This window comes from Ovis aries, chromosome 5, assembly GCF_016772045.2.
Source record: "Ovis aries strain OAR_USU_Benz2616 breed Rambouillet chromosome 5, ARS-UI_Ramb_v3.0, whole genome shotgun sequence".
Lineage (NCBI taxonomy): Eukaryota > Metazoa > Chordata > Mammalia > Artiodactyla > Bovidae > Ovis > Ovis aries.
In genome coordinates this window covers 6,360,712-6,386,722 of record NC_056058.1, presented here as the reverse complement: position 1 = coordinate 6,386,722, position 26,011 = coordinate 6,360,712, and the positions used below count along the sequence as shown (strand labels likewise).

Below are 26,011 nucleotides of genomic sequence, written 5' to 3'. Positions count from 1 at the left end.
GTGAGGGTCTCTGAGCCTGGCTACTGCTCATAGGAGGCTGTGGTGGGCCGCTGCGCACACCGGGTGCCTGCTGGGGCCTTGTCTGCCACCTTAGCTGCAGACAGCTCCCCACCCCCGGAAGCAACCAGCCTGGCTCTTCTCCTGAGAGACAAAGGCTTGTGTGCCCCTCCCAAGTTCATACAGTGAAACCCTTACCCCCTGTGATGGTGTTAGGAGGTGGGCCCGTTGGGAGGTGATTGGGTCATGAGGACAGGGCTCCCAGGAAGGGGATTAGCGCCCTTACAAGAGAGCCCAGAGACCTTCTGCACCCCTCCAGCATGTGACAACACCCCAAGAAGACGCTGTCTGTGGGTCAGGAGACACACCATACTGGACACTGGATCTGTCTACACCTCCATCGGGACCCCCAGTCTCCATGATGAGGAGACTATGCGTCTGCTGCTTAAGCCCCTTCCGGCCGGGGCGGCTTTTATAGCAGCCTGAAAGGACCAAGTGCCTGAAGGGGCTGCCTCCGGGTCGGAAACCTCACACGGCCAGCACACCCTGCCTCCCCTGCCAGGAACCCAGCACCCGCTCAACAACACCCTCCTCTGGGTCGCCAGGTCGGACACGAAACCACCGTGACAGCTTGCATGCTCATTCCCACAGGTCTAAGGACCACCTAACAATACAACGTCCCCTTGAGATCCATTAGACTGGGTCCCATCTCCGGGGAGAGGCACCGTTTCACCACACCCCCAGGCAACAGGCCTGAAGGTCACTCTCGAGGTCACGCAGGCCAGCTTCCTGCAAACACCTGCTCTACACACACTCGCCTCCCACCTTCACCGGGAAATGCTCCAGGCTGCCCGAGGCTGCGCAGCTGTGCAGAGGCAGTCCCCGCCTGACTCAGACACCCGGACTCCAACCCTCGTGTTAGCGGGCCCCCTCCCTCCTCTACCTGCGCGCCTGATTAACAGCCTCACCCTGGCGCTAAGAAACTAGCCCTCCATCCTCACAGACCCTCCCGGCCTTGCCAGGCCGCCTGCACTGATCTCTGGTTTGGAACTATGGCCCCAGGGAGCCAGGGGCAGAGCAGGAGCCATGTTCTGGGCTGAGCACGAAGGAGAGAATCTGGCTCCAGGAGGCAGCCGAGGCTGAGCTGAGCAGCCAGCCGGGTATCCACCCAATTGGTGTTTTACAGAGTCTCAGCTGCCTTTGCCTCTCAGAGCTCTGCTCCACTCAGGGTGCAAGCCACGCCCGAGGGGCACCCAGCTGTGAGCAGGGCCTCACTTGCTCTGGCAAGGTGACACGGTTTCCACTTTCGGCCCAGAAACACTCACTTTCTGGTGGATGGCAGGTGCCCTTGGTCCTTAGCTGGCTACGCCCCACCCCCCCACCCCCAGAATTAGCTGGTAAGAGGATGCTGCTGTACAGAGGGCCACAGGGCACACTGCAAGGAGAGGTCTTCCTTCAGCCAGACGCCGAGAGGACAGACACAGCCGCCAAAGCCCTTGTATGCGGGTGGCACTGGGAGCGAAGGTGGAAGCCTGGACACGAGGCCTCTCACAGCGTCCAGTGGCTCCTCCTAAGTCACAGTCTCGCCTTCTGAGACTAGCTGCTTTACATGTCTGGATGTTATGCCTTCCTGCGGAGGGGATGGGGTGCCCTCAGTGCTGGAGACCCCACACCCCACGCTGGCTCCCACTGAGGAGCTCAGGACTTGAGCTCATTAAGTCATTTCAGGAACCTGGGAGAATCTGTGTCCCTTTGCTCCTGCTGAACAAACTCATGATGGCCAAGTGGAGAGGTCGTCCACAAGCCTCTGCTGCTTCCAGCAGCAACCCGGGAAAGCAGGCTGGAATCGGAGGGAAGGGGGCGTTTTAGCCTACCTCTGTAACTGGGTGATCTCCTGACTGATGTCGTCCAGCTCCTTCACACCGGTAAACTCCCCCGAGCCAAGAGTGCTTGAACTGTCCTGGAACCAAATTCAGACACAGGATGACAAACCAGCAAGCCGACCTCCTAAGACAGCAGGGCAACAGGTCTTGGAATGAGGTGTAAAATCATTCATCTCCAGCCCCCAACCTGGAAACCATCTGGGTGGTCCAGACACACCCCACGGGGCCCCTGGCAAAGGCTGGGTGGCCTGCCAGCGCCACCTGGTGGCGGGCTGAGGGGAGCGCCGCGAACACTAGGGGAACGACTGGGAGTGAACGGACCTGCAGCTACTCACCGGGATGGGAGTGCCTCTCTCTGAGGGCGGCACCATGTCCGGCGAGAGGACTTGAGGGGGGTCGATGCCTTTACTGACCTTCTGCTGAATGAAATACATAGCTAACGCGAACTGGTCTTTGCTTAACTTCCCCGTTTGCCTCGTATCAGCCAGGGCCCTGGGAGAAACATGGCAATGCTGATTACACATCCCAAGCACCAGCATCGGTTCTGAGTACAAGGAACCCACACTTCTGAAACATGGACCGTGACGGTAATTGAAAACAACAGACCACAGCTGCGCTTCCTTTCCTACTGAAGAGCAGTCCCCCACCACAGCAGCCCCCAACCCAAGCGTCAAGGCAGGAGGGGGATCCTCTCCCGGCTGGAGAACTGCCTCGGGCCCAAACAGGAGCCAACAGGGCTGGGCGAGATCCCACCAAGTGTCTCTATTAAAGGCTGGTTTTAAGGCATCTTTGTTCTTGCTCCCATTCAAGGGCAGGACAGGAAAGCTTGAAGTGCAACTATTTCTCCCGGTTCTCCTGGCAAGAGCCAGTCCCGCAGCACGCCCAGCCCACAGCGGCTCTCAATCTGCAGTCTCGTCTTTCCGGCCTGCCCCGCTTCCCCGTCACTGAAGGCACAGGGGCTCCAGCCCACACGTTGGGGCTGCTCTGTCCGTGTGCACTAGGGCGGCATCGCTCTGCTTGTTCTGACAGGCTCCCTGGGTACTTGCAGAGGACAGGCCCACATCCTCACGCGGTCCCTGCATCCTTCCTGGCATGTTATCTCCGCTTTGATCGCATCCCCCTCCCATGCCCCCAGCCACCTGCAGACAACCCCAGACTGTCTTTCAGCATGCCAGTGGTCAGTCTAGAGCTCGCTCTTCCTGTCCTTGGACTTCACTCTCTGTATGCCATCCCCTCCACAGGTCTTCCTTTAACCCAAGTATATCTGTGATTTTGTTGCGTCATTTATGGGTCGGCCCTTACAAGTCAAGATCCATGTTATAAATTACCTTCCTTTACATGATGATCAGGCCATAATTTGAATCCTGTTCACAGGCACTTCAGCACCCAAGGGTGCAGGCCACCCGAGTCATCACCAGGAACTGGGCCTCCCCCAGTGACGGACCGGGAGGCATGTGCTCCCTGAGGAGGGACAGCCTGTTTTCTCGGCTGGGGCCTCGCGTCACAATACAGCCATCTCTCAATTATTGTGAAGGACAGTTATTTCCCCAGTCATTCCCAGTGAATGTCACAGCTCTGCTGGGAGGGCCTCATCCCTCCAGCTGCATGGAAATTCTCTTACAGCTCCCAGGTTAAGCCCTCTAAGGGAGGACTCACCCCTCTGAGAAGAAAGCTAGGAAGTGACTGACACTGCTGGCCATCCCAGGGCTGTGAAGACTGTCCTGCCGGCCCGGGAGGAAACAGGCAGTGGAGATGGCTCCGTGACCGACCGGTCCTGAGGTGCAGACTGGAGCCTCCCTCTCCCCACCCCCGTATCACTGGCCTTCATGGGGCAGGGCCTCTCAGGGATGTGGCCACAGCCCCGAGGCCCAGGTGGCCCTGCTGGAGCCTTCGGCGTCCTCACTGCGCACTGCACCCGCACGGGGTCGGGATCGAGCGCCTGCAGCCCCAGTGGCTGTGCTGAAAGCTGCAGGACCACTAGCAAGAACTGGCGCCGGCCATTCAGATCGCCCCCGAGCTCCCCAGAGTGACAAAACAGGAAGCCTTCCCGCTGGCGGAGACTGCGTGGCCACACATGGAATACAGGGGACGGGCCCGCACTCGGCCCTGACAGCCGCCGGCGCCGGCCTTGCCCACACGCAGCCCAGACCTCACCGGGAGGGCCAGTGAGGCCCCCAGTGCTGAGGAGCAGAGGTCCATCTGTCCGCCCTTACCAGATGTGTGCCAGAAGGTTCTGGGTGAGGCCCGAGTGCATGAAGATCTCCTTCACCTCCTGGCCACTCACATAGCCATCCAAGTCCAGGTCGGTCTTCAGGAAGATCTCGTCAAATCGCATCTTGTCCGCCACCGGCACCACCCAGCTTACTGTTGGCTGAAGGGGGTTTTCAGAAGTTAGTCCTCAAGCTTTGGGGCTTCCCTAAGTGGCTCGGTGGCAAAGAATCCGCCTGCCAACGCAGGAGACGTGGGCTCAGTCCCTGGTTCGGGAAGACCCCAGGTGACACGGAGCAGCTAAGCCTAAGCGCCACAGCTACTGAGCCTGTGCTCCAGGAATCGCAACTACTGAAGCCCGCGCGCCTAAAGCCTGCGCTCCGCGACCAGAGAGAAGTCTGCATACTACAACCCTGCTCTCCACAACGAGAGAAAAGCAATGAAGACCAGCACAGCCAAAAATAAGGAAATAAGCTTCTATTTTTAAAAAATCCTCAGGCTTTTTATCACCTACAGATATCACACTATTAAAGTCTTCTCATGCTCATTTCAGCAGAAGACCCTCCGTGAGGCGGACGGGCAGACAGGATCTCTGGTCTGTAGACGGGAAAACTGAGGCTCAGAAAGGTGAATGCTGACTCCGTCAGTCTCACCCAGTGGCCCGTCTGTGCCTCTTGCAACCCCATCACAGCGCCCTGAACCTTTGTCCCAAGAGAAAGGTGAAGGTCTAGCAGATCTATCTGCCAGCAGCCCGCCCACCCCGCTGCCTGGGACACAAGGAAAGCCAGTAACCCCTGCCAGGGGGAGGCTTCAAGCGCACCAGAGAGGACCCTCCTGACGACTCGTTCTGTAAGGCCTGTCTCCCGAGAACCGGCCTGGCGGCCAGGCCAGGCTCCCCGGCCCCCATCTTCCACCTGCGGGTGCTCTCTGCTGCCACAGGGCCAGCCTCACGGCCCGCAGCTGCAGACCCCGCACTCCATCCTCCTTTGAGCCTGAGCCCACTCCCTGAGACACAGCAGACCCCCCTGGGAGGCATCAGCACACACAAGGCACTGCCACGCAGTGAGGGGGGCTGATGTGCAAACTGCGCCCATGGGATGGGTGGGCACGCAGAGTCCACAGTGTTGGTGCGGGAGCCCGGGCCTCAGAGGAACACGACCATCACCCAGGGGGAACCCAGCACCCCGAAGGGCCCTGCTGCGGCAGACGCAGCTGAGAGCCCAGCAAGGTGTTCTGACTTCGGTGGTCGGTCACCCAGCACACGTGTGATCTCTCCTCACACCACCTGCTCAAGTCCTACACAAGAAGGGGAGATGCCAGGGTCCACCAGGGCCAGGGCAGGGCTTCCCTGGTGCCTCAATGGTGAAGAGTTCACCTACCAAGGCAGGAGACATGGGGTCGGGGCCCCGTAACTGGCCCTCTGGGGCCCAGGTAGGGCTTTGCTCACCTAGGGATGAGGAAAGTAGCAGGGATCGGGGAGGGGGGAGGCATGGAGTTTGCGGGTCCACAGAGAGGCCTGCTCTCATATCTGTGATTCCACAAGCTGCCCCTATTCCTGGGGAAGGAGACACACACACCCCCACCTCTGACGCCCAACCATGGCCAGCAGTACTCCATGTAGCCGGCGGGGTTAGCAGCTTGCTCCTGGGATCTGGGGCGAGCCGCCAGACCACCAGGGGGCGGGCTGCCCCCATCAGCAACCTCAGCCTCGCCTGCTCCCTTGTCAGTGAAACACATCACACATGGCCTAACCCGTGGTACTTAAGAATTCTTGGCAAGAATTCTGCAGACTCAAGGTCTTGGGTCTGGGACTTCCCCGGTTGTACAGTGACTAGGAATCCACCCGCCAATGCAGGGGCCGCAGGTTCGATCCCTGATCCGGGAAGATCCCACACGCTGTGGAGCAACTGGAGCTGGTGCACCTAGAGCCCACAGTCCCCAACAAGAGAAGCCTCCACACGAAGAGGCCTGAGCACCGCAATGAAGAGCCGTGACCCGCTTACTGCAACTAGAGGAGGCCCGCGTGCACCAACACTGAGCCCAACCAGAAATAACTAGACAGTTTTTAAAAAGGCGTCGGGTCTTGGAAAATAGCAGCTCATGCAAGTCTAAGCCACTGGGCCCAGCCCCACCTCTCTGAGTCCGGTTCACCATCTCCTGGCTCACCCTGTCCCAGCCTTCTTCCTGTTTCAAGGACACAGGGAACGTCCCCACTTCAAAGCCTGGCCAAGCACTTGTCCTCGGGTAGCCTCTTATCGTTCAGGTGTCAGCTCAGATGTCACCGCAGCGGGGCCTTCCCGCGGGCACCACCTGCAGGAGGGCAACCCTTCCTCTCCCGGACACTTCCAGGCCAGGCCAAGCTCTGCTTTCTCAGGACTGCTGGAGCTTCCTCAGTTTACCGGTGTAAACTAAGCTTATCATCTTAAGCTTAGTTTATCGTCTGTCTCCCCAGAGGGCAGCCCCAGAAAGTACTGGGCACAGCTGGTAGGCTGGGAAAGGTGCCTGGGCGGGACCAGCTGTGACTGCCCTTCACCGAGAGCCACACACAACTCACCAGCCTGAGGCCATGCCTCCCTCTCCGACAGGCTCCTAGGACTAAGCCTCCTCCTTATCTGGTATCTTTTTTTTTTTCCCAACTCCAAGCTATGTAAGCTCCTTGGGCCTCACAAGTCGAAAACCGAGCTTTAAAGGTGTGTCACGGTCACCGGAACTCCCCTGGTGGTCCACTGGCCAGGAATCCCCCCGCCAGTGCAGGGAACATGGATTCCATGCCTGGTCCAGGACGACCCCACATGCCTGGAGCAACTAAGCCCGTGCACCGCGACTGCTGAAGCCCACGTGCCCTAGCGCCTGTGCTCCACAAGAGGGGCCAGCACAGCGAGAAACCCGCTCACCTCAACAGAGCAGCCCCACCTGCCGCGACCAGAGTAAGTTCATGTGCGGCAATGACGACCCAGTGCAGCCAAAACTAAATAATATTGGGCTTTTTCTCAAATGTCACTATCAAGAGACCTCACTGTCTTCTTATGCATTTCTCATTTCCACTTCCATCATTCTGCAAACACGCACGTGGTGCTGGCTGGCCTTGTCACAGCTCATCGCCTCTGAAACCACAAGTGAGGCAGAGATGTATCTCCTGTTCTTGCATGTTTGAGACAACGTCAATGGTGCCTTTTCATAACGAGCCCCTCATGATGCTGCCAGAGGGAGAAGCATCTCTTTTGACAAATAAGGAGCTGTCCTGTGGCGAGGTGGAGCCCCCGCCTGTTTTCCTAACATGAGACGGACGCCTCCCTCCGTCATCTGATTACGCACCATGTGTCTACTGGGCATCAGAGCACCAGAGAGTCTCCTCGATGCTGACATTATAATCAGGAACTAACCCTGCTCTCACAAAGCTAACAGCAGAGGGCTGGGGGTGAGGGGGGGACCTGAACAGAACATAATTAACTGCAGAACACACCAGGTGTGCAAGAGAGAAGAATGCAGGTAGAGGGTCAGCAGCGGTCACACCAGGCTTCCAGACAAGTGACCTGCGAGCAGAGGCCTTGCGATGCCGGGTGCCTCAGGGTGCAATCTGGGGGCGCACCCTCCCAGCCAAGGGTCTGCCCGAGGTAGCAGGGGCGGGGGGGTGAGCAGAGCGCCCCGAGGAGGGAGCACGCTCAGTATGTCTGGGGAAAGGTGGTGTTTATGTATAAGGGAAGGAGACAGTTAATTCTGAAGCTCTGTTGCTCTGGTCCGAATGTCTGCGACCCCCTCAGTTCATACACCACAAGTCCTCAGCCCCAGTGTGATGGTGTTAGAAGTGGCGGGGGGCCCTCCGGGAGGTGACTGGCTCATGAGAACAGGGCCCTCATGAACAGGATTAGTGTGCCCTTGTAAGAGGGGCCTCAGAGAGCTGCTGCATCCCTTCAGCTGTGCAAGGGCACAGCGAGAGGACAGCCATCTGTGGACCTGGAAGCGGCCCCACCAGCTCCGAGTCTGGGGGTGCCGAGATCTCGCACTTTTGTTTCTGGAAGTGAGAGACAAATCTGCTGTTTGGAAGCCACCCAGTCTATGGCACTGTCACAGCAGCCAGATGGCCTAAGACCTGTGCTATAAAGATGTGACTTAATCCCAGACTTGACCCTTCTTGGGTCACAAATGACTCACTCCCGAGCAAACTCTTACTGGGACTCTACGCAGCAGTGCCAACAGCCGCTGCGAGGCATGGCCAGCACACAGAGGGTGCTGTACCTGTGCTTGCTTGATGCCGTGCTTGGGAGACAAGCTTCCGGTGCTGTTGAGGCTGCTGACGCTGCCGTGGGAAGGCGTGGAGCGCAGGCTGTCTTTCGGTGGGGGGCTGGCGGGCAGGACAGGCACGGCCCCCGGGAACATTGTTTTCTTCCTCTTGGAGGGCGGGATGAGGGACGGGGGCAGGACGGAGGGCACGGGCTCCTTCTCGAGGGCTCGGTACACCAAGTGCATGGCCTGCGAGGACAAAAGAAGGCATCTGGGGGGCGAGGCCCAGCGCCAGGGCAGGCGGAGGGCAGCTCTTCACTGGCTCAGGCATGCCACGAAGACGGCTCCTTCTGAGGCTGCCTCACACGGAACGAGTGACAATAAACCTTTTCTGACGAGCTACGCCACCAGTGCGTGATTTTCCAAGACGCTCGTTCAATCACACAACACTGAAGTGAGTACAAGAAGAGGGACCTTCCCGGTGGTCCGGTGGCTAAAACGCCATGATCCCACTGCTGGGGCCTGGGCTCGATGGGACCTAAGGCCCGTGGTCGTAGGCCCGTGGGACCTAGGAGCCCCCAACTACGCCGAGGTCTAGCGCTGCTGCTAAAGGAGAAGAGGGCAGGAGTGCAGGGACCTGGTCAGAGAACGAAGTCCTGCACGCCACAACTAAGACCTGGGGCAGTCAGATCTATCTGAAAGAAAAGAAATATAAAAATAAAGCATGAAAAAAAATAAATAAATAAAAATTTAAAAAAAAAAAAAAAGCATGAGGGGCTTGGGCACTAGCGCTTAATGGGGACAGGGCGTTAGCTCTGCCAGGTCAAAAAGCTCTGACGACGGACGGCAGTGATGGGTGCGCAGCCACAGGAGTGTGTCAACCCCCCAAACCGGAAACGGCTACGATGATAAATTCTGTTACGTGTATTTTACCATGAATTAAAAAATAATAATGGACAGCCAGTGAAAAGAACAGGATGACAGAGAAACACGGGAAACGCTCGGAGAAGTTGATGTGTGCTGGGGGAAAAAAACACAACTGGGCAGTGTGGGGTGTAAGGGAGTATGAGTGGAATCACATGAGAAATTCATAATTTTCTTCGAAAATGTTTAAATTTAATCTAGAAGTTTAAATTTTCAAAGGCTTTATACCATAGTATAGTAAGGTAGCAATAAGCTTTCATTCATTTGTATATTATAAAATTTCATCTTAAATACATTTAAAATTCCTAGAACAGAAGATGGATATTGTTGTATTTCATTGTTTTTCTATTACTTAGGAATTCCCAGATTATTCAGCAATTTTTTTTTTTTTTTTTGCTGAAGTTAATCATGTGTGTGCTTTTCAGTTGCTCAATTTGTCCAACTCTTTGCAACCCCATGGGCTGTAGCCCACCAGGCTCCTCTGTCCATGGGGCTTCTCCAGGCAAGAATACTGGAGTGGGTTGCCATGCCCTCCTCTAGGGGACCTTCCCAACCCAGGGATCAAACTCAGGTCTCCCTTACAGGCAGATTCTTTACCGTCTGAGCCACCAGGGAAGCCCTGAACTTAATTACTATTTATTAAAGCATTCTCCTTAACTATAAGGGGCTACTTTACTCTATTTTCGTTTGACATTTAATGTAATGAGATGAGAGAATAAATGTCATAAAACGGAGAAAAAGATCAAAGATGCGAATGAAGAGGAGGGGGTTAGGGAGAAAGAAAAAGAGGAGACAGAATGACATGGGCCAGGGTGGGGAGATGGGGGCCCGGCAAAGTCAGCCCAGCAGGCAGCTGGGAGAAGCGGGTGGGGAGCTGCAGGGGTGTGGAGGAAGGGCAGCTGCACAGGAAGACAGCCCGTGGGGCCTGAGCCCCAACTACAGGGATCTAGCGCTGCTGCTGAAGGAGAAGAGGGCGGGAGTGCAGGGACCGGGCATGGACAGAAGCCGACAGGGAAGCGTCGGGGCGCTGGGTGGCCGTGCCTGCACAGACGCCTGCTCCCCGGCTCTGTCTGCCGAGGGGGCCAGAGGAAGCAGTGACGTCCCAGGGCCGCTGAGCACTCCGGAGCCCAGACCGTGGTCTTCAATACCCTTCTCCACCGTAAGGACTGGGGGTCCGGAGCGATGGCTGATAATGGAGCTGAGGGAAGGGGTACACAGCAAGAGCCGGGGACATCACATCAGGCCAAAAGTAAGCAAATGCTCAAAGACTGATACAATGCGACCAAACGACAAAGGAGCTGGGCTGCAAGGAGCTCCCACTGGGCAAAATAAATCATGCGAGTAAAGGACTCTAAACCACGGAACAGAGAACAGCAGACACGTCCCTAAGTCCACTGTGATGTGAACAAATCCCTTACAGTAGAGGGCAAGCTAGAAAATGTACAAGGAACGACAGAGCCAGGAAACCCTCAAAAGGCAACTATCAGAAACCTGACTGATCCAGGTGAGACTCCTGGGAGGATGCAACAGCTAGCAGGGGAGAGGTGCGAGGGTGCAGGGTGTTCAGCCTCCACGCGTCGTCTCTCACGGAAGAACAAGCACAAAGGAAAACAGTAACTGCGGAGAGAATCCCGAAGCCTCCACCTGACCTCAATCATGGCAGAAGACGTGTAATAAGACATCACACGTCCTAGCAACGTCCTGCGCCCGGGGGAGAAAGAGCATCACCCCAGTGGGGACCTGCCCCACAGAAGCACATGCCCCGGATCATCGCGAGGCAGCAGCAGACAACCCCTCACCAAGGGACGCTCTACAAACCGCTGGCCTTAAAAATGCCCACACAACCACGAGACAGGAAGACAGATGCAGGAGCTGACCTAGATTACAAGAAACAGGACTACAGACACAGGAGGCTGGAGTCTCCTTCACTATAAAGGACATTTTGGGGAACAACTGGCAAAATGTGAGTAATATCCTTAAATCAATTTGACAGCAGATTAATAAAATATACATATAATATATATGTGTGTATATATACAAAACATATCTGATATAACCTACAGTAACAGATAGTACAATAAATTACACAATGTCAGTGCCAATTTCCTGATCTTGAATTAGACGGTGGTAACTTAAGAGAATCCTCTGGCTTGGGGACAGACACACTGAAGTATTTCAGGATGAAAAGGCCCATGTCTGAGACTCTAAAATGGTTCAAAGGAAAATTTAATGTGTGTGTATATATGCCTGTATACCTTCGTATGCAAACGAGAGGAGAGAGGGGGACAAGGAGTGGAAGAGAGGGAAGGAGAGAGACAGTCATTGTAGTAAAATGGCAACACTGGGAATCTGAGTGAAGATTCAAAAGAATTCTGTCAAATTAAACCCAAATTATGTCAAAATAAACATCCTTAAAAAAATTAAACAAGAGGAATTTCTTGGCGGCCCAGCAGTTAAAGACTATGATTTTCCAATGCAGAGGACACAGGTTCCATCCCTGGTGGGGAAACAAAGATCCCACATGCCGTAAGGCATGGCCAAATAAATAAAGAAACAAACAAGAAAAAAGAAAATCCAGGATGGGAGGGAGGGAGTATATGAACACATACAGCTGCTTCACTTCATTGTACAGCAGAGACTAGCACAATATTGCAAGCAGCTATAGTCCAATAAAAAAGAAAGAAAAAAGTCCAGAAATCCCCACACGAGTGGCACGTTTCCATCCTCAGGAGGGTGGGGAAAAGGGTCTCAGCAGGGACCTACCACCGCAAACTCATCTCTGTCCAAGTGTCCGTCCTTGTCGATGTCGCTGAGGTCCCAGACCTGCAAGGGAAGAGCAGCAAGGCTTAGTGGGGGACAGTACCTGGGCTTCCCGCAGGCAGGAAGGGCCTGTGCGGTGGCAGGCACGCCCGCCAGAACTCACATTCTGACTGCACACCCGGGTTAAGACAAGGAAACCAAAGTGCATTTAAAAGCCAGTCTTCAGGTTCTCTGAAAAGCCATCATCCGATGAAGTGTTGTCAATTCCAGATCTTTTCCACCTTACTGACGGTCATTTTCGCTAACAGATGACCATGGTTACGATCACGTCTAATCTGGTGTTCAGTCTTTGGTTTTAGTACAGTTGTTGCTCTGAACACAAGCCCGCCCCCTGCACGGGCATGCACACTCGCACACACCCTCCCTCCCACCCATCCCCATCCCGGCTGGAGAGGGCCATGGGCATGCACTTGAGTGGGACTATGGGATCTTGCCTCCTCTCCCCTATCAGTGGATGGTGACAAAGAGGCCACAAATTATGCCAGGTCAACCTAGCATCCAGAAAGACAAGGCAGGCACGGATCAAATGCCGTGTGCTAGGGTTTCCAAAGTACAATCAAGGCATGAGCTTCCTGACCCAGGTGAGCCATCCGGGACCAGTAAGGGGGCCAGCCTGACTCAGACACCAGTGCCCAGAGCCAGGCAAAGGGCCAGGGTCCATCCACGATGCTATGGATGCTGGTACCTGGCCCCCAGTCAACCACTAGCTGCTTCAGCCCAGGGCTGCTTGTCATGTGCGGGCCCTCCTCTTCTCCTGCTGCTGTGTCCTTGGCCTGGGCCACTCCATCACTCCACAGAGGCCAGAGCCTCAGCTGGCCTCCCTGCCTCCAGTCCCGTCCCCAGGGTAACCTCAGGACCTGCCCTCGAACGCACTCTCACCCTACTGACAGCATTCAGACCCTGCCGCTCCGCCTGGCACTGGGAGCCCTGTGCCCTTAGCTGGGCTCCACACCCCAGCCCATCCTCCCGGGACTCCCCCTGGACCGCTAGGACCCTCAGACTGTCCATAGTTCCCTCAAGCACATGGATGCCCTTTTAAGTGTCTGGCACTGGGCTGAGTGCTTTACGTCCATGGTCTCAGCTAAGGAAGTAGCAGCTCAGAAAGAGCACCATTCCCCAAAATACAGCACATACAGGCATTCCTGGCGCCACGGTCCTACCCCACCCTGGCACCACTGATGTTTGGGGCCAGATCACCTCTGTGGAGGCCACCCTGTGCATGGGAGGATACTGAGCAGCATCCCTGGCCTCTGCCCACCTGCTATCAATAGCACCCAACCCAGGTGGGACAACCAAGAATGTCTCCAGACACCGCTCACCATCCCCCGTGGGTGGAACTGCTTGGTGAGAACGCGAGCCCTCCTCGGCATGCTGGGCGGCCTCTGCACGTGCCATTGCACACCCGGCCTTCTCAACCCATCATCAGGCCCTGTTCCATCCCTCTGGAGGCTACAACCCAGGGGCATCTCCTCTAGGCAGTCTTCCCTGCCTGCCCTGAACCCCCCCGCTCAGACGGGTCAGGTACCGCCCCTTCTACTACTGCCCCCACTAAGCACAACTGTGATTATCAAGGAGGCAATGGTGGGGTCGGGGAGCACCAGGGAAAAGCGAGGGCTCTGGGACCACCAGGACCTCATTCCCTTCTCCATGAAACCCTGAGCAACCGACTGCCCGTTCTCAAGGCTCCCATTTCCTCATACGGAAAATGGAGGACTTCCCTGGCGGGCCTGTGGTTAAGACTCTGTGCTCCCAGTGAAGGGGGCACTGGTTCAAGACCCACTCAGGGAAGATCCACGTGCTGTATCTCAAAAAAAAAAGAAAACGAAAGTGACACCATCCATAATACCATCCATAACAAAGTAATAGCAAGTTACTCAGTGACTTCATTCCTACAAAGCCCTAGAACAGCATCTGGCACATACTAAGCCCTCAATAAATAAATACTAGGATCTTAACTATTACTTACTTATTTGACCTCCAGCAGTGTGAGGTGAGGTGAGGTGAAGTCGCTCAGTCGTGTCCGACTCTTAGCGACCCCATAGATTGTAGCCTACCAGGCTCCTCCGTCCATGGGATTTTCCAGGCAAGAGTACTGGAGTGGGTGGCCATTTCCTTCTCCAGAGCATCTTCCCAACCCAGGGATCGAACCCGGGTCTCCCACACTGTAGGAAGACACTTTACCATCTGAGCCACCAGGGAAGCCTATTAATAATTCTATCCTCCTCTTCCCAGTGCTCAGCACAAGGCTGGTGCAAAGCAGACTCCAAAAAGAGGTTCCAAATGACTAGATGGATACCCAGTGTGTGGGTACAGGGGTGTGCAGATGAATGAGCGTGCAGAGACGCATGGACGGATGCCTGAGTGCCCCGATGTGCACATGCATAGATGGATGGGTGCATGGATGTGCAGGCACGCACGCACGGACGTGTAGGTGTGTGGGCCTGGAGGCGTGCATAACACGGGGAAACGGGTGCACACGTGGGTTGGCGTTTGGAAGGAGAACGACAGAAGAGCCGAGACGTGACCCCTGTGGAGAAAACCTGGTGCCAGGGCAGAAGGTCTGCAGCCCCGCCCTCCCAGGCTGTGGCTCCCCTCCTAATGAGGCACACCCCACTTCTGTCCATCTCGCCCTGTGCACAACCTGGCTTCACAACACCATCACAGCCAATGGTCAGGTACTTTGAAGAACTGCCAAATAAAGGCACACCCTGTGCAGGAGCAGATCACCCCGTCCTGCCCGACAAAGATCACTGGTGATCACCGTGGGTCCCCCTCACAGGTCTCCATCTACACCACATCACGACCAAGAAGACAAAGGGATCTGTGAGATCCCCTTATTCTTAGTGGCCTCATTTCCAAACAAAGTCTTACCTGGGTGCTATGAAAAGGGGCCAGAATCTGCAAATGTGCGACTCAAACAGGGTCGTTACTAGGTGAATCCACGTGGGCAGGAATCTGCCCCTTCCCGCACGGTTCTCCCAAATGTCACGAGCCTGACCCACAGCTGTGGCCTAGGGCAGCAGGGACCTTGCTGTCCTCCTGCACTAGGTCTGCACCTGCCACATCAGCAGTTCCATCCAGAGGACAACCTCCATCCCCCTCGATCCAGAGTGGCACAGAGACAGCCACCGCAGAACTGGGCTATGTGCACAGGGCAGGCGTGAGGGGCCATAAGCGAGTCTCAGAAGGAAAGCGGCCAGGCTCAGAGAGCTGCGCCTAAAAGAGCTCGCAGGGGCTTGCCTGGCGATCTGGCAGCTAAGGCTCCGTGCTTCCGCTGCAAGGGCGCAGGCCTGATCCCTGGCTGGGGGATGAAGATCCCACATGCCGTGCAGTGCAGCCAAAAAATAAAATTTTAAATACTTGTGTTTAATAGGAACAAAACTGAGGCTTTAAAATAAAGCGGGGGGGGGGGGGGGGGGGGGGGGGGGGAGAATGCATAAAATTTTTATCTAAACTTGCAGCAGAACTGAAAGTACCTTTACCTTAGGTTCACAGGAAGGAAAAACAAAATAGAAAGGAAATACAGACATACATGACCATACTCCTGCCCTAGAGTTCTGGGTTCAAGTCCAGCTTGGCCTGTCCTCAGCCCTGGGCAGAGAGAGCACCTTTGAGATCGCCACCCCATGCGTGCTGGGGAGCCTCTGTGAGCTGCACCCCGTGAAGCCCCGAACCAGCCCACATGCAGTGACTACTCCATCCACGGCAGCTCCTGTGAAAACTGATGGTGCGCGGCTGTGCCCTAAGGCCTTGCGGTGTCGGGGGAGGTGGCGGGGTGGCATACCAACCAGATTCAGCACTAGTGCCCTGGGTGAGAGAACCACTTACCCTGCCCAGGACATCAAGAGGCAGCTTTGAGTTCATGAGGACTGGCTTGACTTTGTCTCCAGACAGCAAACCATTGACAGGTAAGAGGCTTTCAAAAATTCCATCAAATTTTGCCTTTTCTTCTACCTAGTTGGAAAGAAACAGCCTGAGTGAGGGGAAAAGTGTGAGTGTCCAGAATGAGCCCTGACCTTGAAGCTGACTGACAGTGGGCAAGGATGCAGCACTGGGCTCACCTAAGAGCATAGGACAGTCTCCCTGCACTTCCAAAGTAAAGTCTAGGCAGAAGGACACGGGCCTCGAGTGACTCGGATACGGTGGCAAAGGTCAGCAGGGGAGAGAGGAGCCTGGCAGATGATATAGGTCATGGAGTCACAAGAGTCAGACGTGACTTAGTGACTAAACAACCACAGAAGCAACCCAAGGCAATCCAGGGACTCAACCCTATCAAAATATCAATGGCATTTCTCACAGAAGGAGAACAAGTAATTTTAAAATTTGTATGGAAATGCAAAAGACTTCAAATAGCCAAAAGAGTCTCGAGAAAAAAGGCAGAGCTGGAAATATCAAGCTCCCTAAACTCAGACTATACTACATAGCTACAGTCATCAAAACAGTATCCTACTGGTTCAAAAACAGACCAAAGATCAAAGGAACACAACAGGGAGCCCAGAAATAAAGCCATACACTTATGCTCAGTTAATCTAAGACCAATGAGGCAGAAACACACACTGGAGAAACGACAGAGCATTCAGTGAGTGGCGCTGGGGAAACTGGGCAGCTACACGGGAAAGAATGAACCAGAACGCTGTCTTGCACCACATACAAAAATATGCTCAAAGTGGATTAAAGACCTAAGTGTAAGACCAGAAAGCCCCTAAAAGAAAACACAGGCACAATACTCTTTGATATAAATCGTGGCGATATTTCTTAGGATCTGTCTCCTAAAGCAAACAAAAGCAAAAAGAAATGGAACCCAATTAAAAGCTTCTGCACAGCACAGAAAACCATCAGCAAAACACGAAGGCAGAGAGACAAGAGAGAGGAGGAGCAGATGGGAGCGGAGCACCTCTCTCCACAGACGCATCAGGAGCGCATCTTCACATGCGGAAGGTCCTGCAGAGAACAGCTGAGTACGGGCAGGAGGCCCTCACCGCCGGAAAGGAGCACACAGACTCAAGACCCAGCACCTCCCAACTGCCGGGAGCACCCAGCGCAGGGTGCCTCACCCAAATAAGGACCGAGGCAAGAACACAAACCCAGTCATCAGCAGACAGGCTTCCCCCAGACGCCCCAGAACACACTCACACAGCCCTGTCACCCCCTCCCACCAGAACATGCGCACAAGCCCCTGCCGACGCGAAGCCTACACAGGCCACTGGACTAGCCTCACCGCCGAGGGCAGAGACCAGACCTGAGAGGAACTGTGACCCTCTAACCGCAGCAGAGGAGACCTCAAACACAGCAAGCTAGACAAAACGAAAAGGTGAGAAATACTGTGCAAATAAGGGATGAGGTAAAAACTCACACGACCAAATAAGAGGAAATAGGTAAACTACCTGAAAAAGAATTCAGAGTAACGTTAGCAAAGATGATCCAAAATCTCAAAAACAGAATGGGGAAAACGCAAGAATCATTTAACACACTTAACAAGGACCTAGAAGAAATAAAGAAAAAGCAAACAGTGATGAACAACACAATTACTGAAATTAAAAATACTCTAGAAGGAATCAACAGCAGAATAACTGAGGCAGAAGAATGGATAAGTGAGGTGGAATGGTGAAAATTCCACCTCAGAATGGTGGAAATAACTGCTAAAGAGCAGAATAAAGAAAAAAACAATGAAAAAAACTGAGGACAGTCTCAGAGACCTCTGAAGCAATATCAAATGCACCAATATTCAAATTATAGAGGTCCTAGAAGAAGAGAAAAAGAAAGTGTGAAGAGAAAAATTTTAGAAAGATTACAGTTGAAAACTTCCCCAACATAGGAAAGGAATAAGAAAGTCCATCAAATCCAAGAAACACAGAGAGTCCCATACAGGATAAACACAAGGAGAAACACACTGAAATTTTTATTAATCAAACTAACAAACTAGACACAAAAGAAATATGAAAAGCAGTAGGTAATATACTTGCTGCTTTGGGAAACCCCATATGATTAACAGCTGATCTTTAAGGAACAACTCTGCAGGCCAGAAGGGCGTGGCAGAATACACTTTAGGTAAATGAAAGGGGAAAATCTACAACCAAGATTACTCTACCCAGCAAGGATCTCATTCAAAACTGACAGAGAGATCAAAAGCTTTAACGGCAAGCAGAAGGAAAGGAATTCAGTAGCACCAAATAAGCTTTACAACAAAGCTAAAGGGACTTCTATAAGCAGGAAACACGAGAGAAGGAGAAGTCCTACAAAAACAAACCCAAAACAATAAAATGCTAAGAGGAACACACATATCAGTAATTACTTAAAACGTAAACTGATTAACACTCCAACCAAAGACACCAACTGGCTGAATGGATACAAAAACAAGACCCATATATATGCTGTCTATAAGAGACCCGCTTCAGACCTAGAGACACAGATAGTCTGAAAATGAGAGGATGAGGAAAGACATTCCATGCAAATGGAAATCAAAACAAAGCCAGAGCAGTAATTCTCATTATCAGACAAAACAGACCTTAAAATAAACAATATTACAAGAGATAAGGATACTACATAACGATCATGGGATCGATCCAGAAAGAAGACCCAACAATTGTAAATATCGATGCAACCAACACAGGAGTGTGCTCAGCCGTGTTGGCCGTGCCCAGCTGTTTGTGACCCTCTGGACTGTAGCCCACCAGGGTCCTCAGTCAATGGAGTTCTCTAGGCAGGAATACTGGAGTGGCTTTCCATTTTCTTCTCCAGGGGATCCTTCTGATCCAGGGATCAAACCTACGTCTCCTGCATTGCAGGCGGATTCTCTACCACTGAGCCACCAGGGAAGCCAAATACATAAGGCCAACACTGACAGACCTAAAAAGGGAAAGCAACAGTAACACCATAACGGTGGGTGACTTTAACACCCCCACTTACACCAATGGACAGATTATCCACAGAGAAAATGAATAAGAAAATACGAGCCTTAAATGACACATCAGGCCAGACAGACCTAATTGATATCTTCAGGGTATTTATCCAAACGCAGAAGAATACACTTTCTTCTCAAATGCCACATGGAACATTCTCCAAGATAGATCAATCTTGGGTCACAAATCAAGCCTTGGTAAATTTAAGAAAACTGAAGTTGTATCAAGCATCTTTTCTGACTAGAACACTATGAGCCTAGATATCAATTAGGGAAATCTAGGGGAAAAAAATGTAAAAAACACAACATGTGGAGATTAAACAATATGCTTCTAAATAACCAACAGGTTACTGAAGAAGTCAAGGAGGAAATCTTAAAAATACCTAAAAAAAAAGTGGCAAAGAAAACACGATGACCCAAAACCTATGGGGAGCAGCAAAAGCAGCCCTACAGGGAAGCCTAGGGCAACACAACTCCACCTCAAGAAACAAGAAGAACACCAAACAGACAGCGTTACCTCACACCTAAAGCAACGGGGAAAGAGCAAAAGAGCCCAGAGCTACCAGAAGGAAATAAATCATAAAGATCAGAGCAGGAATAAACGAAAAAGAAATGGAGGAAACAATAGCAAAGATCAGCAAAACTAAAAGCTGGTTCTCTGAGAAGATGAACAAAATTGACAAATCATTATCCAGAATCACCAAGGAAAAAAGGGGAAGACTAAAATCAATACAATTAGAGATGAAAGGTAGCCTATGAATGGAGTAAGAGATTTGGAAATGGTTTACCTGATAAGGGGTTAATATCTAAAAACATACAGAGAACTCATTCAACTCAGTACCAAAAACCAAACAACCTGATTAAACAATGGGCAGAGGATCTGAACAGACATGTCTCCAAAGAAGTATTACAGATGGCCGGCAGACACATGAAAAGATGCTCAATGTCATCATCAGGGAAATGCAAATCAAAGCCACAACGGGGTATCACCTCACACCTGTCAGAATGGCTACTGACAGAAAGACAACAAACAACAGATGTTCGTGTGAGTGTGGAAACAGCCTTGTGCACGGCTGGCAGGATCATAAAATGGCCCAGCCACGATCGGGAACAGTATGGAAGTTCCTCAACAAATCAGAACAATCATACGATCCAGCAATTCCACTTCTGGGTATTTCTCCAAAGAAAATGAAAGCCCTAACTGGAAAAGGCATGATCCCTATGTCCACTACAGCATTGTCTACAATAGCCAAGACAAGGAAGAAACCCAAGTGTCCATCGATAAAAGACTGGAAAGAAAATGTGGCGGGGGCTTCCCTGGGCGCTCAGTGAGCAGTCTGCTTGTCAATGCAGAAGACACGGGTCCGATCTCTGATCCAGAAGACCCCACACGCTGCACAGCTACTGTGCCTGTACTCTCGAGCCCAGGAGCCGCAACTACCGAGTCCACATGCGGCCGCGACTGAGGCCCGTGTGCCCCAGAGCTCGTACTCCCAACACAAAGCCACCACGGTGAGAGGCCTGCACCCCGCAACTAGAGGGTGAGCCTCCACTCAGCGCAACGAGAGCAAAGCCCGTGCAGCAGTGAAGACCCAGCACAGGCAGCAATTAAGAAAATCTCTTTTTTTAAAGATGTGGTGTGTATACACACACACACACACACACACATATACACAATGGAATTATTACTCATTCAAAAAAAAAGAAATCCTGCCATTCATGACAACATGGATGGATCTAGAGGGCTTCGTGCCAGATGAAAGCAGACAGAAAAAAAGAAATACCACATGACCTCACTTACACGTGGGGTCTAAGAAACAAAACAGAATGAAAACCCTCTTAGACACAAAGAAGAAACGGGTGGTTCCCAGAGGGGCAGGGGTGGAAGGCTGGGCAAACAGCGGAAAGGAATTAAAGTGTGCACACGTCAAGGCACGAAACACATGAGCCAGGGGACGCAGCACACAGCACAGGAATACGGCGACACTGCAGTGACCTTACATGCAGACAGAGGCGTCCTGGGCTCACCACGGTGACCAGCTCACCAACACACGCAAGTGCCAGGTCGCTGGCAACACCGACCCGGCACCGAGACTGAAACTAACAGTGCTGCACATCGGCTGTATTTCAGCTTTAAAGCCAGCTAAGACCGTGAACTGGGGCTTCCCAGGTGGCTCAGTGGTGAAGGGGCCACCTGCCGGTGCAGGAGGCACAGGAGACTCGGGCTCCATCCCTGGGTCGGGAAGATCCCCTGGAGGAGGAAATGGGGGCCCACTCCCGTCTTCCTGACAGGATAACCCCGTGGACAGAGGAGCCTGGCGGGCCACAGTCCATGGGGTCGCACAGTCGGACATGACTGAGCAGGCCTGCATGCAAGTCAGTGAATGTGGGATGTGTATTTTACCGCAATTCAAAAGAAAGAAACTGCAATCAGAGCACAAGCAGACACTGTGCGCAGAGTCGCTGTCAGCGCTGAGAGGCCCACTCCCTCCCTGCATCTGCCAGGAGTGCGGGACTGTCCGCGGATCCGTGAGACTTGCCGGCTCTGGCTTCAGGAAGCCCAGGGACCTCCACGACAGAAAAGATCACTGACACTGGCCACTGATCTCTGAAGGGACTCGAAGCTCTCTGCCCCATTACAGCACCACTCCTTCCCCGACTCCCCTCTTCAAGGCCTCACAGGCTCCTCGGCGCCAGCTCCTCTCTTGAGGACTCAACACAGCCCCTACTGGAAAGGGGCTGAAATGGACCGTCTTTCACAATGAAGCAGAAGCTCTTCAAAGCAGATGCCCTGCAAGTGGACTACACAGAAAGAAGTCCTTCGGAACTATGGTCTCGGTTGGCCAAGTGCCTGACTTATCACAGAGCCAACTCCTTGCCCCTGGGTCAGCTGAGGCCTCCCCGCCCCGTCCCGGCACAGACCTCTCCCCGGGTTCCCTCCTTGAACCCTTCCAACCCTTTAAAGGACAAAACCACCTGGGGCTGGGAGGCATTTTTTTTTTAATTTACTTTTAATTGGAGGATAATTGCTTTACAATGTGGTATTGGTTTCTGCCATAAGTATACATATATCCCCTCCCTCTTAAGCCTCCGCCTGCCCCACCCGCTCCCAACCCTCTAGGCCATCAGGGCGCACCCGCTGAGCTTGTCATACACCTGTCTCTCTTTCACACACGGAAGCGCACACAGTCAGTGCCACTCTCCCAGTGAATCCCAGCCTCTCTTCCCTTCGCTCTGTCCACAAGCCCGTTCTCCACGTCTATGTCTCTATCCCTGCCCTGCAGATAGGTTCATCACTACCATTTTTCTAGATTCCATACATATGCATTAATACATGGCATCTGTTTTCCTTTCTGACTTACTTCACTCTGTATGACAACTTCAGCTGAAGAGAGGTGTCTATTCGATAGCAGAACTGCTATTAATGCTGGTATTTAAGCCAAACAAAACAGGCAACGTAACAACAGTGACCTGGGAGGAGTCTCATTGGGAGACCATCTGAGTCACACACAGGTTGCCTTCAGGAGTAATTCTGCACTTATTAAGAGACACGTCACTCATTTCTTTTCTTTCTAGAAGCAGTAACACAGCTCTGTGGCCTTAACATCCTGTCTTTAAAGGAACACTATAAGTGGTAAGAGAAGTTTTTCAAAAAGCAATGACAGCAACAGAGAGGAAAGAACTGCGAGTGTAAACTGGCTGGAAGTAAGGGAGAGAGCTGTGAAGACATCCGCAAGTCTTCACGCTCTGGGCTGGAAGTAAGGGAGAGAGCTGTGAAGACATCCTCAAGTCTTCACGCTCCGGAGTTCTCATGATTTCTCCTTCTATCCTGATTAACCCACCCAGGCAGCAAAATCACAGAACATGACCTAGAAACACAAGGTCTCCACTGTGAAAATTTCAGAATGCAACATCTGCCTCCCTTAGTAGGCAACACCACCCAATTACAGGAAAAGGTGATGGTTTTTTGCAAAAGACTCTAATCTGGAAAAGTATTTCCAAATTCTGTGGCACAGTCGCTCTGAAACAAAGTGGATGATACAACCATCCTATGAGACGTGCTGAACGCCATAAATGACTAAAACAAGCGCACGCGAAGGGCAGCTGAGGGGGCGCCTGGCCCGGGCACTTACCCTCACAGCCCAGTGGGCCTCTGCAGAAGGCGGCGTGACCATCAGCGGGCTGCTGCTGTCGTGCTGAGGAGAAAGAGAAAGAGTCCACTGTAGCTGGCACCGAATTCTACTACAGGAGCACGTGTTCATTGTAAGGATAGCCATGTCACAGTGCTTTCAAAAGGGAGAAAGATGTCAGAAAGGTAAACACAGAATTACGACATCACTCGGCAATTCTCCTCCTAGGTACAGACCCAAAAGAACTGAAAACAGGTGCGCAAACAATTCCCGGTACGTGAATTACTATGTTCACCGACAGACGAATGGACCAACACCACGAGGCAGACCCCAGAAAGCGGTCTTGCTCGGTCGTGGAAAGGCATGGGGTACCGACACAGGCTGCAGAGTGGGTGAGCCCTGAGAACGCCACGCTGGGTGAGAGGAGCAAGACGCGCGCATCTACACAGTGCAGAGACAGACAGCAGCGCAGCGCTGCCAAGGGCTGGGGGCAGGGTGGGGGCGCAGAATGGAGAATGACTGCTTCATGGGCGCACGGTTTCCTGTGGGGGACTACGGCAACGCTCTGGGGCAGACAGAGGAGACGGGCACACAATGCTGTGGATGCACTACGCAGCACCCAGTGGTCCATTCCTAAAACCAGTTTCAGATTATGTGGATCTCCCCGCAATTAAAAAAAATTAGAAAGAGAAAACATGGAGAGAGACGCGAACAGATGAATTAGACAAGCGTGGAGGTTCCCGACACTTACAAACTTAGGCGGTGGCGTGTTCAGATGCAGGTTGCTCAAGGCGACTTCGTGGCCACTCTGTGCACAGGCCACCAGCCTCAGTGCAACATAGAAACCCTGCAAATCCAAGAGAGGGGGAACGCGTAAACCCCACCCCGCTGGCAACGGTGCTGGAGGCGCTGTCTGCAGTCAGGGGGTTTGGGGGACGAGAGGTTTCACTTCGCTTCAGCAGGGGAGCCCACACATGCTCAGGTCTCTTACAGACTCAAGTAGAACCGGTCTCACCCTGGGGGCACTTTTTAAATGAATGTGCTAAAACAGACTTAGCCCATTGCTTTCTGAATGCTATAAAATTTCAAAAGGTACATTTTCAGAAACAATGAGCCCTCAACATATAGGAAATGTTAGCGTGTACAATTTTAAGTCTAAACGGTGGTTCAAATATGCACTGGCTTTTTAGAAATGGTTTGGAATAGACACAGCTGTTTGGGACTTGACAGTCATGATTCGGTGGATCCCCCTGGCCTCGTTGAACAAAGTATCCCCCACTCAACCCCGTTCCCCAGTGGCCAGATGTGGACTTCATCTCCCACACAGGGACAAAGGACCTGAACCAGGGGCCTTGCCTCCTCCTCACCCTCCTCCGAAGTGAAGACTAGCCATGCCACAGGCTTAGGGGACTTGTGCAGGATCACCTAGTTTTTCTAAATTGATCAACAGGCCTAAGAACATGGATTCTTTTTAAAGCTATAAACACAATTATGGTTTTAAAATCTTCTTCATAGAAATGTGAGCACCAGAGCGGCCTTTCTCAGGCTGATGTCTACAGAATGTCCGTGTAGCACATAGAGAAATGGGAATATCAGTAAAGCTAGAAGAAGTGCATTCAGCAAAGATACCAGGGTTCTCGGGGCTTCCTTGGTGGTCCAGTGGTTAAGACACCACACTCCCGATGCAGGGGGTAGGGGTCTGATCACTGGTCAGGGAACTAAGATCCCACATGCCACGTGCTGCAGCCAAAAACTTTTTAAAAAGAGAAATAAAACAGGGTTCATTTCCACAAAGGTCCTCTGAACCCTTAACACACAAACGTACGCTACGAATCTCAAGCAAGGGAAGAGAAGCATGGCGCTTACTCCACAGGTCAGATCATGGACAGTGATCCACAGCCCTTGGAACAGAGTTTGGGGAAAGACTGAACTAAAATACGACCAGTTAAAAATCGTAAGTACTAGCTTCCCAGGTGGCGCAGTGGTGAAGAATCCAACTGCCAATACACAGAAAGCCTAAAGTACTATAACATTCCACTTACGGAATATTCTCAAAATGACGGGATTACATCACAGGAGGGACCAGTGGTTGCCAGGGTTCAGGGCATGACGCCCAGTGGGCAGCATGAGGGGGACTCTTCGGGGGCGGCGAGAATGTTCTAATCCTGACAGCGGCGGTGGTTCCTTGAATCCATGCAAGTGATACAATTACACAGAATTCTATACACCAGAGACCAAAACCACACCAAAGCGCCTATGAACGTGGTCAGCTCTGCGTTAGCCCTCTGGTCTAGCATCACGTGGACCTGAGCACCGTGCTTCGGGGAGAGCAGGGGATGGACACACAGGAGCAATCTCCACTATTTTCTGCAACCTCCCTGAGAGTCTGAAGTTACAGAACATTTGGAAAACACCCGAATCACTTGTGACCACACAGATTATTAAGAAGACTATGCTGACCAGGAAACACGGCTCCAAGAGTTCAAGAGGCCTCTATTTTGAAATGAAACCTTGCCGCTTTAACAGTCTGATGGACCCACTTATGTCTGGTGACACCTGTCAGTGGCAACAAGGGAGGAAGTGCAGAGGTGACCTGGCCTGGGAGCTCTGGCCCCGCCCCTCCACTTACTCGGTGTGCACGTGTATGTACCTGTTTGTCCAAGTACCCTTTACCTTCTGGGTCGGCCAAGTCCCATATCTGTGGAAACACAAAAGGGCTCATGAGCGTGACCGCCGATCATTTCCTCAGCAAACAGGAACCATGGTCGCCACTCACCGATACACGTGAGCCTTATGAATAGGTCCCAGCAGCCAGACTCAGACGAGGTGAGCGGCCTGGACCCCTCCCTCTCCCCCGCGAGGCACACAGCAGGCAGCAGCACAGAGAACTCCCAAGGGTACCAGGCTCCAGGGCCAACGTAAGTCCAGAG

General features: G+C 52.7%; 1 protein-coding gene across 31 annotated transcripts in view; it reads right to left on the bottom strand.

Moving 5' to 3' along the window:
* EPS15L1 (epidermal growth factor receptor pathway substrate 15 like 1) overlaps positions 1-26,011 on the bottom strand; it is a 106,439-nt gene that overhangs the window by 53,886 nt on the left and 26,542 nt on the right. For 16 of the 31 annotated variants that reach the window (XM_060416221.1, XM_042249722.2, XM_060416226.1 and 13 more), the window contains 9 exons: positions 25,732-25,779; positions 23,833-23,928; positions 23,085-23,147; positions 15,882-16,007; positions 11,997-12,056; positions 8,325-8,558; positions 4,094-4,251; positions 2,216-2,372; positions 1,872-1,957 (listed from right to left, as the gene is read on the bottom strand). In XM_060416221.1, coding sequence (XP_060272204.1) covers positions 1,872-1,957; positions 2,216-2,372; positions 4,094-4,251; positions 8,325-8,558; positions 11,997-12,056; positions 15,882-16,007; positions 23,085-23,147; positions 23,833-23,928; positions 25,732-25,779 — 1,028 coding nt within the window. Of the gene's footprint in view, positions 1-1,871; positions 1,958-2,215; positions 2,373-4,093; positions 4,252-8,324; positions 8,559-11,996; positions 12,057-15,881; positions 16,008-23,084; positions 23,148-23,832; positions 23,929-25,123; positions 25,266-25,710; positions 25,780-26,011 lie in introns of those variants that run through there. The other 15 variants (XM_042249721.2, XM_060416222.1, XM_060416234.1 and 12 more) reach the window with 4 other exon arrangements.